General features: G+C 38.5%; 2 protein-coding genes across 2 annotated transcripts in view; one reads left to right on the top strand and one right to left on the bottom strand.

Moving 5' to 3' along the window:
• Window positions 1-16453, bottom strand: part of si:ch211-117c9.2 (solute carrier family 26 member 6) — a 211994-nt gene that overhangs the window by 122816 nt on the left and 72725 nt on the right.
• The window catches only part of LOC127504606 (aquaporin-4), a 10562-nt gene continuing 1105 nt past the window's right edge, over window positions 6997-16453 (top strand). The window contains exons 1-6 of the mRNA XM_051879420.1: window positions 6997-7183; window positions 7880-8074; window positions 11146-11307; window positions 12879-13043; window positions 13673-13753; window positions 16210-16453. The exon at window positions 16210-16453 is cut by the window's right edge and continues 1105 nt beyond it. Of these exons, the coding sequence (XP_051735380.1) occupies window positions 7169-7183; window positions 7880-8074; window positions 11146-11307; window positions 12879-13043; window positions 13673-13753; window positions 16210-16425 (834 nt within the window). The 5' untranslated portion in view covers window positions 6997-7168 and the 3' untranslated portion in view covers window positions 16426-16453. The remainder of the gene's footprint in view (window positions 7184-7879; window positions 8075-11145; window positions 11308-12878; window positions 13044-13672; window positions 13754-16209) is intronic.

The following is a 16453-nucleotide window of genomic DNA, read 5'->3' as shown; positions in this document are numbered from 1 at the left end:
AACCACAACAAAACTTGGTTGATGGTTTGCTGGTTCCAAGCATGGGATGCTGGTTTGCTGGATCCCAGCATGGGATGCTGGTTTGCTGGTTCCCAGTATGGGATGCTGGTTGATGGTTTGATGGTCCTCAAAATGGGATGCTGGTTACTGGTTTGCTGGTACCCAGCATGGGATGCTGGTTGTTGGTTTTCTGGTTCCCAGCATGGGATGCTGGTTTCTGGTTTGCTGGTCTCCAACATGGGATGCTGGTTGCTGGATCCCAGCATGGGAAGCGGGTGTGTTGGTGAACCAGTATATGTTGTTTTTGGGTGCTGGTATGATCCCAGCAAAACCACAACAAAACTTGCATATGTGTTACACATGCTGGTTGCTGATTTGTTGGTCCCCAACATGGGATGCTGGTTGCTGGTACCCAACATGGGATGCTGGTTGTTGGTTTCCTGGTTCCGTGCATGGGATGCTGGTTGCTGGTTGCTGGTTTCTGGTTCCCAACATGCGATGCTGGTTGCTGCTTTGCTGGTTCCCAGCATAGGATGCTGGTTGCTGGTTTGCTGGTTTCCAGCATGGGATGCTGGTTGCTGGTTTGCTGGTCCCCTAAATGGGATGTTGGTTGCTGGTTTGCTGGTACCCAGCATGGGATGCTGGTTGCTGGTTTGCTAGATCCCAGCATGGGATTTGGGTGTGCTGGTGGACCAGCATAAGTTATGTTTTACTCGCTGGGAACAGCTTGGGATGCTGGTGTGCTGGTGGACCAGCATGTTGTTTTTGGGTGCTGGTATGATCCCAGCAAAACCACAACAAAACTTGTGTATGTGTTAGATATCATGTTTCTTAGTGTGTTCATAGTTAAATAAAGACAATTATCCTTTTTTTTTTTTCCCATAAGAAAAACACGTTGCAGTGTATGTTTATTGGTACATAGCAAAATCCTCAGTGTGAAACGAAAACTGCTCAGTTATCATATGGTTCCAATCAGAGAGTAAAAGTAACACTGAAGCAATGTTGCAGTTAGTGAAATAAAGTAGATTCACTCTACAAGTGATGATTGACCATTAGTGATAACATATGCGGTTAACAAACAGAATCACTAAAGATAAGAGGAACAAAGAAGAGAAATTGAACTGAAAAAAGAGAAGAAACAAGCAGACAGCAGAACAACTACAACTGACTCACAGCCACACAGCCTTCAACTGCAAATGAAATCAACTGCAAATAAAATCAGTATCATCTCACCAGAGGATGATTAAACATATCATCATCACCATGTTCACTTATTATACACCAGTTTGGCCTTATTTACTTCATATGGTACATGTATAAAAGCTGTTGAAGCCTGTTTGAAGTCACCGTTATGGTGATTAGTGTTCCCTTTAGTTGGGCACTTGGTCCTTGACTTTGGTTGAATGAATTGTCTTTCAGCAAGTGTTGAAAGTGCATGCTATCACTACTGACTACAATATTTCATGCTCCTGACTGCAATGACACACCTTTTTGTAATATATTGTAACATTTTGTAATCAGTGGAACAGCTGGATCTCCACACACAAGTTCCCAAATGACCATTGAAGTCTTTAAAAATAGCAACTTTCAAATTGAACTTGAAGTTGTTATTAGCAATCCCATTGAAAGAGCTCTTCTTACAACCCTTGTTATTGAACAAACTGCTGATGATTATGCTGTTATTTTGGCATTTTTTTTTACATTTTTATTTATTATTTATATATTTTGTTTTGCAATGTACATAAGTTCTTTTTAATTGATTTTAACTGATTTTTGTATACAACGGGAGACAAATCATTTGGCTCTTTGAAATATTTCACCAGTTTGAATTTTTACTTTATTCAAAATTTCAGATGACCTTGATTAATAATATAATCATAACTAAAACAATTAAATTTTTCAATTGAAAATTAATTGTTCTACTAAGTTATATATTACAATAAATCATATGTTTTGTCAATCATATGTTAAATCATATATTGTGTTTCTTTTACATCATTAATGTGTTAAATATAGAAATAAGCAAGCAAAAACAATGCTTGTCTGCTTTCATACTGACAGCTGGCCTACTCACAGTCAAACCCCGCAAAACCATGCACCGTTTTGCTTGAGAACAGCATGAAAATGCTGGTCCATCAGCTGGACCAGCACTATACCAGCATAAACCAGCACTATACCAACACTATACCACAACTAACCAGCACTATGCCAACACTATACCAGAACTAACCAGCACTATACCAGCATAAAGCAGCCTGGACCAGCATGGAATTCATGCTGGTTTATGTTGGGGTTTTTTCAGCAGGGATACCAGGAGCAGGGTTGAAGACCTCTGTTCTAGTTGTCTTGCTCTATCTTTACCTTTCCTAAACCTGTTCTACTCATTTCTGTCATTTTCTAGTAACCCTTAGCTGGCAGTTTGATGCTGTGTGATGCACTCTGTATGGTTCCGGATGCTGTGTGTGTGTATGTATACTGTTGGTGTCAGCATTCTGTGTGTGGAGAATGGGGAAAAAAGGTTTCTACACTGTCAAGTTGACCTCCCCTCGCTGGCCTACACTGGGTTTATTTTCACAAAAGAGGGGATCACAGTTTCACAAACCACCAGCATGAAGTGGATTACAGGCGGGATGCACACACACTCTCTGTTTCCCTGACCTCTCCAAGTCAGTGTTGACCTTGATCTAGTCTGAGAAGTTGAACTTTCACTCTGACCTGCAATCAGCCACTATAAGCCAACCATATTCAAATATAGAGCACCACCCCAGAAATGTGTTGAGAGGCTGCATATAAACTCAGCTACTGCTTCATCTTTGTTTGCACATTTTCTTCACACTTGATCACTGAACTTGGGTGAATCTAATAAAACCTGTCAAGGTCATATTGTCACGAACTGCACAGGAACACAAAGGCTGAGGATCTAAATGCAGAATTTATTAAGATAATCGTAGTTGTACAGGCAAGGGTCAAACACCAGCAATAACAATGTCCAAGGTAGAGATGAATCGTAAACAGGGACAGGCAATGGGTCAGGGCAGGCAGCAGACAAGGCAGAGTAATCCAGTAAACAGGCAGAGAATCAACAGGGCAGGCAGCAAACAAACACGATGATGAAAGGCAGTCCAAGGTAATACGGAAAACAAGGAACAAGGAAATGCTCAGGATTGCAGTAGTAACACTAGACAAAACTTTGCAGGGAATGAGTGAAACACAGGGACTATATATACACAGGCACAAGCAAGCTTAACAAGATAACGAGTTAACAAGGGGGCGTGGTCCAATGAGTGTCCATGGTAACAAATGAGGGGAGCAGCAGGGGAACATGAGGTGCACACACAGAGGAGATACAGGGAACACAGACAAGGATCATGACACATATTTCACCCCAAATAATATATATATATATATAAATGTAACCCTCTTCATTGATGTGCTTCCCCAACTGTCTCTGTGTTGTGTTAGTGCGGGGGGGAGGTAAATAGGAAGGACATCAAAGTCAATGGTAGAGTCAATGCTGAGCAGCTTTCTTTTATTAGGCTTCTTTTCCAATTCAGCCACTCTCAAAGGAAATTACAAATTAACTTCAAAATTACAATACACAAGAATCCATAATGGGAAACAACAAAGTTAAAACTGCAGCTAACTCAATAGTAAGCTCATTGCTCACAAACTCAGAAAAATGCAGAAAAGATAAACTACAACATGTGACAGACAAAAATAAATGCTAGATGTATTCAAAATAGGAAGAATAAAACCATAAAATACACAAAAAAATATATACTCAGCCACATAGATAGGAAACGTGCAATGGTATCAGAAATGCAAAACGATCTATCAAAAATAATCTTACATACGCCTTAGTAAACTTCTTAACATCAATATATTTTCTTTAATAATACGGATGGCTAATTAGAGAAATTAAACAGATATCATGGAACAACAGTGATAGCCTTCCTTACCTTTTCATAAAGGAAATAAAACTGTGGGGGTAAGGAAGGGGCAACTCCCCCAATGAGGCACAACAGACAGCTCTCCCCCATGGCAGGGAGATCACATTACATCTTTCCTACATTTTATATATATATATATATATTCTCTTACTATATTGACACAAAAATAATAATGCATTATTTACATTTTACATAATGCATAATGGCTGTATTATCATGGTAGCAGTGTTGTTATTGTTAACTCAAACTGAACTGTTAAAATATAATTTTCAATGATTGATATACAGCTGAATAAAAAAGAAAATTATTAGATGAAAATCTTAAAGGTACACTATGAAACATTTGGCCTTCTAATGGCATGCAAAACTGCATGCATTTTGCAGAAGAACATTGTGCTTCGGCTCTGCATGATTGTGCAGATGAATATGGTTCACGGCACATGTGTTTAGATGATCTGAAGCTGACTAGCTGACTAGCTGAAGACGTTACTGTAGCTTTTCCCATTAATAGACACGGTACTTCCTTGAAAATAAATTCTAGCACAGCGCTACAACAACCATAATGAAATGAGCCTTCACAATAGATAATGCTTTACAATGAACTCTGTTAGAGAGCTACATGTGGCAATTTATCTGTTCAATAAAATACCTTATAAGTAGCTGGAGCAACTTTTCTCTATATATACGGATATGATGAGACACGTACATGCAATTTCCTGTGAAAACCATCCTGACAGGTGTGGTAGATTTTCCAAGACGCAAGTTTACCTGTTCCTGGGGCGTCTCCTAATCGACACTCAATAAATTTCCTGATCTTTCGGAGCGTCTCCAAATCGACACTCAATAGTACTCAGAGCGTCTCCAAAACGACACTCAATAAAATATGATCTTTCAGAGCGTCTCCAAATCAACACTCAATAATATCTCGGTTAACGTCTTGACCCTCAAAAACCTAGTGTTCCCTAACCTGACTTGCTGTGCAGCAATAACCAGAGACTCCAGTTTTTGCCCTTCAAAGCTTTAATCACGGCCGGGAGAGTTCCCATCAATTACAGAGAATCTCTCTCCGAACAAAGGAATACAGCAGGTTTTATAGGATTTCAGGTACATTTCACAGTCAGTATAGCATGATCTATTACTCATAATCATCAGTCCTAATATGATTGGTTCAGATTTAAGAAAAACATCTCAGTTCCTCTGTCCCGCTTACTGGCGAAGTAAATTTAGATTAGAACAACTGAATCACAAGATCATCAAAAAATATCACCGGGTTAAGAGTTCAGATTACTCAATAGGTTAAAACAATTTTTCAAAGACTATCTTTTATCCTTAGAAAGATGCTGTCTAGCCAGCACAGCAGAATTTTTCCACTTGTTACAACACTCAGTACTAGTGACTATTTCTCTATTTCAAAGTTAGCTTATTAGGCCTGTAGAAGAAAAGAAATGTTAGTTCATTATTAATTAGTTCAAAATTTCCATCACACAGGTCTAAACTATAAACACTTACCATATTGAATCAAGCTAATTCAAAATAGTTGTTGTCAATTGCTTTGGCTCATTTATTGAATGAGATTTTTTTTTTTTTTCACATTTCACGTCTCTAAACAATATTTTCTTGTTCACACCAGATTTAAATTTCTTATTCACTTAAGCAAAATATGTTTTGGAACGTGTGCAACAGAGTAAGTACAACTGTCTACAATTTGCACAATAACTGATCAAAATAATTGATCAAAACTGATGAGTTGATTCTCAGTGAAACTGTCAAACTCTTCACAACGTCTTCACATTCTTTCATCGTGTGAGCCTTCACATGCAAAAATATCCATTCTGTTATCAAAATCTGTCAGACATTCATGTGCCTTATAAAACACATCAGTAATACCACCTTGTGATTTTTCGTGATTTTACTTGTCTTGAAAAAGGTAGTTGTTAACAAGTCTCTAAATGGGAAAACAGAGGTTATCGTGGACATTAAACCTTATCCGTTCACTAATCGCTTTCACAGCCTAGTTGTGTTTATAATCGCACTCTTGCAAACTATTATAACTTACCCCTTCAGGGAAAATGTTTTTAAATAAAGACTGATAGAGTTGAAGCTTAATGATGGTGATGTTGAAGTCATGTGACCGTGGTGTAGTTTGTTTATAGCCTATACGTTTAGCTTTTCTGTTGATTGTATTTAAGCTTCAAAAAATTTGTGTTCATTTGTGAAAATTATCATGATGAAAGAAACATGCAAGAATCATGAACTTTTGTTGGTTACAGAGCTTATTTTCTGCAATAATGCAAAAGCCAATGGAAAAATCCTATTGGGTTTTAGTCGAGGGAACCAGGGTGATGCTGACTTAATGGGTTGGCCTACAAAAATACAGATATATAGGGATATCGATTAGTCAAATTTAATGTTTCTTGTGCTTGATGCTAGAAATGAAACAGATTTCAGTGAAGCTGTATCAGCCTTATCCAGTGAATGAACATGTACTGTACTACAAGAACTCTTGCCCAGTTTAAAGGCCAGTGAAAGGTCCTGATTGCATGTTTAGCTCATCTAAAACAGGCCACTTTAAAGAGCCGTCTAGGACTGCCGCATCATAATAGGTGTCATGGCAACTGAATCAGACTGTCACCATGGCAATGATCACAGGACTTCACAAGTAGGATGATGAAAGGAGAGAAACGGAGGATAATATATGTGTGCACTTTCATTTGTTTATAATTGAAGCATGTTAGCACAAAAAACCCAACAGTGGCAGATAACGATCAACCAAAAAAACCTCAGTGTGTCTTACTGGCCAACAATAAGATCCTCATGACATGCACTTGCTGTTTAAGTTTCTCTCAGTTTTTGAGCCAGTGACTCTGTAGAGCAGGTGAATACCACCAGCCTGTTGCATCTTGCGGATGCTGCCGAGGGTTGCTGTTATAGAGAATTAAAGCTTCATGTGCCCAATTGATGTTGATGTTTATGATACATGCTGTGTGGACGCCTCATGGCGAGCAGCTGTGGAGGTTTGTCAGCACTGCTAAGCATTTACCAGAGAAAGGGAGGGGTGATCCCTTTGTGCCCGGGCCTCCTGTAGTCTCCTCCACTGGAATTAATTAGCCTCTTTCTGACAGAAGACACCCTTCCATTGCAGCCCGTGCCCTCAAACACACACTGACATCAGGACAGCCACACTGACTGACTGACGGAGTATAAAACATCAGACTTGGAATGGCAATAAAAGAGGTAAGGACAAATAAAACGCAATCCTTGATAGGTTGCTGGAGATTCAATTTAATTTGCGTCCAATTTGATGTGGATCCAGTTTGCGTAAAAGATCAGGTTTTAAGGTGAACATGATGAAACGCAAGTTAAAAGTCTATTGTGTCAGTTGATTTTAGTTCAGTGTCTTTCCACATTTTACTATGGAATAAATGTATGGTGACACTAAAATACTTTTATTTATTTATTTTGCTTGTATCATCACAAAATATAAATTATATTACATTTTATATTTAACTATATATTAAGATTATAATTATACACATGTCAAATTGATTAATCCTGATTAATCTCATTTAACAAAAGTTTGTAAATGTATACGTCTCTCTGTGCATATATATATATAAACTTGTTAGATGTGATTAATCATGATCATTCGATTTGATAACACGTATATGTATATATGGTATATATATGGTCGCACTTTACATTAGGGTCCAATTCTCACTATTAACTATGACTTTTGCCTCAATAAACTCCTAATTACTGCTTATTAATAGTTAGTAAGGTAGTTGTTAAGTTTAGGTGGGATTAAGAATGTAGAATAAGGTCATAAGTGTTTTACTATTTTTGCTATTAATAGTGTTTAATAGTCCTTAAAACAGTCAATTCATCACAGGTTTAATGTCAGTTATTTGTTTTATTTTTGCTTCACACCAGGAGCTGAGGAGCCGTCAGTTTTGGCAGGGGATTTTGGCAGAGGTTCTTGGTTCCTTGGTCTTTGTATCTGCTGTGTTGGGCTCTTTAGTGCCGGGGCCGGACGGGGCCTCCCCGGGGCCCATCTACCCTGCACTAGCTGCTGGTATGGCAACTGTGGTTCTGGGATATTGCTTTGGTGAAATCAGTGGGGCTCAGGTAAAGAACTGATTTATTTATTTATTTGTTCTCGTAACTCAACTGGTAAATCTTGGTGTTAAAGGGATAGTTCACACAAAAATGAAAATTTGCTGTTAATTTACTCACACTCAGGCCATCCAAGATCTAGGTGACTGTTTTTCTTCAGTTGAGCGGTAAAGAAGATTTTTAGCTGAAACCGTGATCCTCTGTGATTCATATAATGGAAGTCAATGGGTGCTGTCACTTTGAGAGTCATAAAAACATATACAATCAAAACAAAATTAGAACCCGCAGCTCCTGGTGATTCGGTGATTCTTACAAAGCGAGACGATTGGCCTGTGCAAGAAACTGAACATTATTTACAGCATTAATCCACAGCCTTGGCAAACGGTCCTGAATGTGTTCATGACAGTCTTGAGCGCGAGCTTCTTGTAGCATAATGACGTATGCGTGGGAGCTCAAACGTTGAGAATCTATGAGAAGTCAATGTTCTTGACTGAGATATAAAAATCTTAATTTTTATATAGGTTGCAGCATCCAGGATAAGCACAAGTAAGTACAACCTTTATGAAAAATACAACTATACAACTCTGTTGTAAACAAACACAGCGTCAGCTCACGTGTGAGTTTGCTCCCACACATACACTGCCGTTCAAAAGTTTGGGATCGGTAAGATTTTTAATGTTTTTGAATGAAGTCTCTTCTGCTCACCAAGGTTGCATTTATGTGATTAAAACGTAATATTGTGAAATATTATTTAAATTTAAAATAACTGTTTTCTATTTGAATATATTTTAAAATGTCATTTATTCTTTATTGATGCAAAGCTGAATTTTCAGCCTGTCTTCAGTGTCACATGATCCTTCAGAAATCATTCTAATATGATGATTTGCTGCTCAAGAAACATTTCTGATTATTATCAATGTTTAAAACAGTTGTGTAATTTTTTTTTTTCCAGGATTCTTTGATGAATAGAAAGTTCAAAAGAAAAACATTTATTTGAAATAAAGCTTTTGTAACATTATTCACTACTATTCAAAGTTTGGGGTCAGTAAGAATTTGTTTTTAAGAAATTAAAGAAATTAATACTTTTATTCAGCAAGGATTCGTTAAATTGATCGAAAGTGACAGTACCGTCTTTTTTACGGTTCAACTAAAGAAAAAAGTCACCTAGATCTTGGATGGCCTGAGGGTGAGTAAATTAACAGCACATATTCTTTTTGCGTGAACTATCCCTTCAACAACGGAAGGTCATGAGATTCCCAGAAAACACAAAACCTATAATAATAGCTTAAATTCGGCATGAAACAGAAGTTATAGCGATATAAGCGATAGTTTTTTCTTCCCTATTGTGACATACACCGATTAGGCATGACATTATGACCACCTTCCTAATATTGTGTTGGTCCCCATTTTGCTGCCAAAACAGCCCTGACCCGTTGAGGCATGGACTCCACTAGACCCCTGAAGGTGTGCTGTGGTATCTGGCACCAAGATGTTAGCAGCAGATCCTTTAAGTCCTGTAAGTTGTAAGGTGGGACCTCCATGGATCGGACTTGTCTGTTCAACACATCCCACAGTTGCTTGATTGGATTGAGATCTGGGGAATTTGGAGGCCAAGTCAACACCTCAAACTCGTTGTTGTGCTCCTCAAACCATTCCTGATCCATTTTTGCTTTGTGGCAGGGCACATTATCCTGCTGAAAGAGGCCACGGCCACCAGGGAATACTGTTTCCATGAAAGGCTGTACATGGTCTGCAAAAATGTTTAGGTAGGTGGTACGTGTCAAAGTAACATCCACATGCATGGCAGGATCCAAGGTTTCCCAGCAGAACATTGCCCAAAGCATCACACTGCCTCCGCCGGCTTGCCTTCTTCCCATAGTGCATCCTGGTGCCATGTGTTCCCCAGGTAAGCGACGCACACGCACCTGGCCATCCACGTGATGTAAAAGAAAACGTGATTCATCAGACCAGGCCACCTTCTTCCATTGCTCTGTGGTCCAGTTCTGATGCTCACGTGCCCACTGTTGGCACTTTTGGCGGTGGACAGGGGTCAGCATGGGCACCCTGACTGGTCTGTGGCTATGCAGCCCCATACGCAACAAACTGCGATGCACTGTGTATTCTGACACCTTTCTATCAGAACCAGCATTAACTTCTTGAGCAATTTGAGCTACAGTAGCTCGTCTGTTGGATCGGACCACATGGGCCAGCCTTCGCTCCCCACGTGCATCAATGAGCCTTGGCCGCCCATGACCCTGTTGCCGGTTCACCACTGTTCCTTCCTTGGACCACTTTTGATAGATACTGACCACTGTAGACTGGGAAAACCCCACAAGAGCTGCAGTTTTAGAGATGCTCTGACCCAGTCGTCTAGCCATCACAATTTGGCCCTTGTCAAACTTATGCTTGCCCATTTTTCCTGCTTCTAACACATCAACTTTGAGGACAAAATGTTCACTTGCTGTCTAATATATCCCACCCACTAACAGGTGCCGTGATGAAGAGATAATCAGTGTTATTCACTTCACTTGTCAGTGCTCATAATGTTATGCCTAATCGGTGCATATCCAGATGAAACAGCTTCTTGAGCAAGAAAAAAATGTAGGGTGGGACATGATTTTTTTCCCCCCATGACATGATTCATGAGAAATTGATTGGATGGTTGTGGTTCACAATTGGTGGATCTCATGTGAGTGACAGGTTGCCTCGCCCTCACGCAAGTAAACATGTCATCAGAGAAGAGATGTAGCTGGAAGAGGGAGGATAAGTTATTTTGATTAAAGATTACAAAGGCACATGAATTTAAAAAAAAAATGATTACACGGATAAATTATTTATAATAAAGACTGCAGTATAACATAAAAAAACAAAACAAGAATAGTCCATTTTGGTTTCATGCTGACTTTAAATGCAAAGTATGTCGCTTTGGATAAAAATAATTTTTGTGCATGTTGTTTCGCTGATGGTTTGTTTTAAATATTATAACTACTTAACTAGTAGGCTATAAGAATTGGTAAGAGCAAGTAAAATAATCTGTGGGATGGTTAGTTTAAGTGTAAGTAAGAGTGTTTTGTTGTTTTTAGGTGAATCCTGCAGTGACTGTGGCGCTCTTGGCCACGCGTAAGGTGGATGTGTTCAGGGCGCTGGTTTATCTGGTTGCCCAGTGTTTGGGGGGGATCCTCGCCACTGGCCTTATGTACCTCTCGCTGCCCCTAAAGTCCACCGCACAGAACTACATCAACAAGGTTCAGAGTTTTTCACCAAATATAGGATGTGTTCAGACCAGTATCTGTTGGTCCTGGAACATCATTCACATCCACCAGTCGGATTTTAGGGTTAGGCTTTTATTTATCAACCTGAAATTTCCCACTGATTTTAGGGCTAGTTAACCCTATAAAGCTTACTGTATCATATCTCATACATGACATGAGCCTCTAAATGATCAACATGATCAAAACTTGTACTACTACATGCCTTCTGTCATCTGATTGATAGTTTATACTTTGTTAGAAAGTAAAAAGCCTGTGAAATCTTTACTGATTTTTATAAAGTAAACATAAGAATAGCCTACATTTTATATTGTTATTAATATTTCAAGACGAACACTTACTGGACTGAAGCAACTTAGGTTTACTTGGTTATTCATAAATAATTTTTTAGAAAAATCATGTTAAAATGTATAAAATATGATCCGTCAGGCTTTTGAGGAACATTTATTTGTTCATCTCTCATTATATTGCATTACATTATATGTTTTGCCCCACAATAAAAACTATAGAGCTTTGATAATAAAACTAAGCATTTAAATATCATCTTAATAAGACTAGATATACAGTGACAACTGATATTTTTATGCATTTTATGTAAGTATACCGTTATAAAGATTGATTTACATTACATCTCACTTTTTGCCATATATCAGCAGCTGCAGCATATTACATATTTTGGCTCAGTTTTTTCCTCTAAATAAAACAGATGTTTCTTTCCCCTTCAAGTATGAGCTTTATATTCGCCTATATCATAGTATATGAGCAATAAAAGCCTGATATATCAAATATGATAATCAACAAAAAACACATATAACTTACAGCTGTTTGTTGGACAAGTATGTTGTTGCAGGACCAAACCTCCTACTATTTTGAATAGAAATTAAACAATCTCTCATATAAACAACATGAAGAGGTCTATATGTTGACTTATACACTTCTAATGTCCTTTTCTAAATTTAACTTCTGTAAGAGGGCATTTTAACAGACTGATACTACAGGCCTCCCTTAAAAAAATAAGTATACTTCAAGTTCATTTTATTAAGTATACTTTTTACAAAATGTCCCAACTTTTCTGGAAATAGGGTTTGTATTTAATAGGTATTGTATTGTATTTAATAGGTAGGGTTTGTATTGAATACTCAATCAAAAGTGTAAACACAACTACAAGCTAAGTATACATAAAATGCTTAATTATACTTTTAATTATATCTTGATCAAAAGATTGAGTACAATTATAGGCCAAATACACTTAGACTTAGTATAAATTAATATACTTGTTAAATTTTTAGTGTATTTCTGAGAAGTACATAAAATAAATTCCTTGAAGTACATAAAAAGTAGACTGAAAGTATACTTATTTTTAGTTTAAAAGAAGTATACTAATAGCACACTTGAATGAACTTCTTTAAGGGCTGTGTTTAAAAGTGTGCTGTTTAAAGATGTTTTGCACTTACTTTCCAGTCCATAGAGATGCAGCATGACACTCAGTGTTAACACCAATCATACAAAACAAACCTAAAACTTCGTTCTCATTTCCTTTACTGAAGGTCCCAGTGGAAATGAACGCAGGTCAAGCTCTTGTGATGGAGATGCTTGCCACGTTTGTCCTGGGTTTCACCGTATTTTCTGTGGAAGATCAACGCAGGAGAGAAATAAATGAACCTGGAAACTTAGCCATTGGTTTTGCTGTAACCACTGCAATCTTTATCGCTGTAAGAAATGAATACTTTGAATCAGCAAGGATGCATTAAATTGATCAAAATTGACAGCAAAGATATTTCAAATAAATGTTTCAAATAAATGCTGTTTTTTGAACATTCATCAAAGAATCCTGAAAGAATTTATCAGTTTCACACAAAAATACTGTTTTTAAGATTGGTGAGAAACAGAAATGTTTCTTGAGCATCAAATCATCATATCAGAATGATTTCTGAAGGATCATGTGATCATGTTCAGCTTTGATCACAGGAATAAATTACATGTTAAAATATATTCAAATAGAAAACAGTTATTTTTAACTGAAATAATATTTCACAATATTACTGTTTTACTGTAATGTTGATCAAATAAATGCAGCCTTGGTGAGCACAAGAGACTTCTCTCAACAACATTAAAAAATCTTACAAACCCTAAACTTTTGAACGATTGTGTATGTACATCCCTTATGACTTTGACATTGCTGGTGAACTACCAGTCGAACTACATGAACACTGAATCTATTGTCCATTTTTTAATTTATCACATTTTCTTATGAATAATGATCCCATTGTTCTGTTCTCCCTCTGCATGTATAATTGTAAATAATAATTTTTTTTTTTTCAATGTATGTTTGTTGATTCAGGGGAGATTTTCTGGTGCCAGCTTGAATCCAGCTCGCTCCCTTGGTCCCGCTATAATACTTGGATATTGGGAACACCACTGGGTAAGATAAACAACTATATTAAGCAACTCTGTTGACTAGTTAGTACTAATTGTTTCAGACGGAGATGACACATTTCCGCAATTAACATCATAAATCTAGAAAACTTTTTAAAAGTAAATTTATAACAATATAATTTATATTACTCCAGCATTAAATTACAAAAAAAAAAAATAAAAAAAAATACAAAAGTAGATTTTTTGCTTTTGGAGCAAGTGGGAAATTAAAAGCAATATTTGTTTCTAGGGATGCATGATATATCGGCCACCATATTGGTATCGGCCAGTATATATTAATATTTAATGCAGATAAGAAAATTTGGCCGATATATTAAACCTGATAAATAATGGATTATTTCCTTCAGCTGAGACACTTCAGCTGCGCACTGTCCACCATGATGGTTTTGAATTCCTTGAAATATGATTGAAATCACTTCAAAAAGGAAAATACAGTTAAGTGCAACATGTGCAGTGCAAGTCTGTCATATAAGTGTGATGTCTAGTTTTTTTTTTTTTATGTTTAAGTTTCATGTCTCATTGTTATGTTTCCTGGTTTGCCATGTGCTCCCATGTCATGTGATTCCCTTGTCCTCATGTGATCATATCATGTGCTTCCCTAGTCTCGTGTGTTATGTTAGGCTTGTTCGACTTCATGCAGCGCTGCACAGACCGATTGGCCGCTGACTTGAAGCAGTGCATGCCAGTTAGAAATTTTGTCCGACTTGAGGCAGCGTCGACACCATGTGACTGTGAGGTATGGCTTCAAAGAACCACGAGAGCAATTCAAGAGCAGCCGACTGAGTCAGTCAGTGCAGTTTCTCAAGAGTGGCTGAAAAATTAATTTTTCTCTGGCCCAATTCATTGACTATGCTTTGTTCATGAGTGGCTCATCATTTACTGTGGGTTTTGCAGACAAGGGGACCTGTAATCCCACAGTACCCTCCACACCAGAGTGTTTCCACAGACCAACTGTCATGTCAGGATTTGTTCACATCATGCCTGCCAAGCCTGAGATTCTTCAAACCATGCCTGCCACGCCAGGGCTTGTTCACGCCATGCCTGCCACGCCAGGGCCTGTTCACATCATGCCTGCCAAGCCTGACCCTGTTCACGTCATGCCAACCAGGTCAGTGCCTGTCCACGTCATGCCTGCCAAGCCTGAGTCTGTTCATGTCATGCCAGCCAGGTCAGTGCCTGTTCACGTCATGCCTGCCAAGCCTGAGTTTCTTGACGCCATGCCTGCCACACCAGGGCCTGTTCACGCCATGCCTGCCATGCCAGCCATGCCAGGGCCTGTTCACATCATGCCTGCCAAACCTGAGCCTGTTCACATCATGCCAGCCAGGTCAGCGCCTGTGCACGTCATGCCTGCCAAGCCTAAGACTGTTCAAGTAATGCCTGCCCAGTCAGTGCCTCTTCATGTCATGGCCACCAAGCCAGAGCCTCTTCACGACATGGCCACCAATCAAGTGCCTCTTCAGAAGATGGTCGCAATGTCTGTGTCTTTAGACAAGATGGCTGCCACGTCTGAGCCCTCAGCCAAGATGGCCGCCACACAAGAGCCTCTCCACATCATGGCTGCCATGCCAAAGCCTTGTCACACCGTGGCTGCCAAGCTACAGCCTCTTCACGATTTGGTTTTATGTTGGGTGCTGGGAGCCGCCCATAGAGGGGGGGATCTGTCATGTCTACTTTTTTGTTTTATGTTCAAGTTTCATGTCTCATTGTTATGTTTCCTGGTTTGCCATGTGCTCCTATGTCATGTGATTCCCTTGTCCTCATGTGATCATGTCATGTGCTTCCCTAGTCTCATGTGTTATGTTGTCATTGGTTTATTGGTTTGATTGTGCACAGGTACCTGTTCCTTGTTTGTCATTAGTCCTTGTGTATTTAAGCTCTCATGTCACGTTCTTGTCAAGTATTGTTCCCTGTAATCCGCTGTTGGTGAGTTTGTTTCTGTTCAAGTTTAGTTCATGTTATTTCTAGTCAAGCCAAGCCAAGGCTCGTTTTTATTTTGTATCTTTTCACATTTTCAGTAAACTGCACTTGGGTTCTATCAACTTGCCATCAGTGGACTTAATTATAATAAGCTACATAAAATTATAATGAGGACACTATAATTGTGACATGGCTTGAATGGTGAAACTTTTGTTTTGTAATCAGGCTCTCAAAAATTATATTAAAATATTTAGATTTAGATTTATCAGCCAATATATTGGTTACCGGCTTTCAAATATAAAGGATTATCAGTTATCAGTCAAAATTTCCATATCAATGCATCCCTATTTGTTTCCCACATACTTCTATAGAAGTTTCCCCTGCTGTTGTTTACTTCTGCAGTCCAAACCCTGAAAAATCTTTGAAAAGGGTTCATTGCATTGCTAGAACACAAATAATGAGATGAATATAGATATGAAGATGCTATATAAATGCTATTTATCGGATTTCTGTTGTTTTCAGGTTTACTGGATCGGGCCAATATTAGGTGCAGTCCTGGCTGGAGTATCCCATGAGTTTATTTTTGCCCCCAGTGCGTCCAGACAGAAGCTAGTGGCCTGTCTGACCTGTAAGGACATTGAGATTGTGGAGACGGCCAGCGTGTCTCGATCGTCCCTGTCCACCGTCACACAGAGCGCCATGAGAAACAAACAAAGCAACAAACTGGAGCACAGCTAAGATTTAGCTGATTAAGAATTCAGTTTTT

This window comes from Ctenopharyngodon idella, chromosome 22, assembly GCF_019924925.1.
Source record: "Ctenopharyngodon idella isolate HZGC_01 chromosome 22, HZGC01, whole genome shotgun sequence".
Classification (NCBI taxonomy): Eukaryota; Metazoa; Chordata; class Actinopteri; order Cypriniformes; family Xenocyprididae; genus Ctenopharyngodon; species Ctenopharyngodon idella.
Note: the sequence above shows the minus strand (reverse complement) of the source record. Positions and strands in the feature narration are given on the sequence as shown.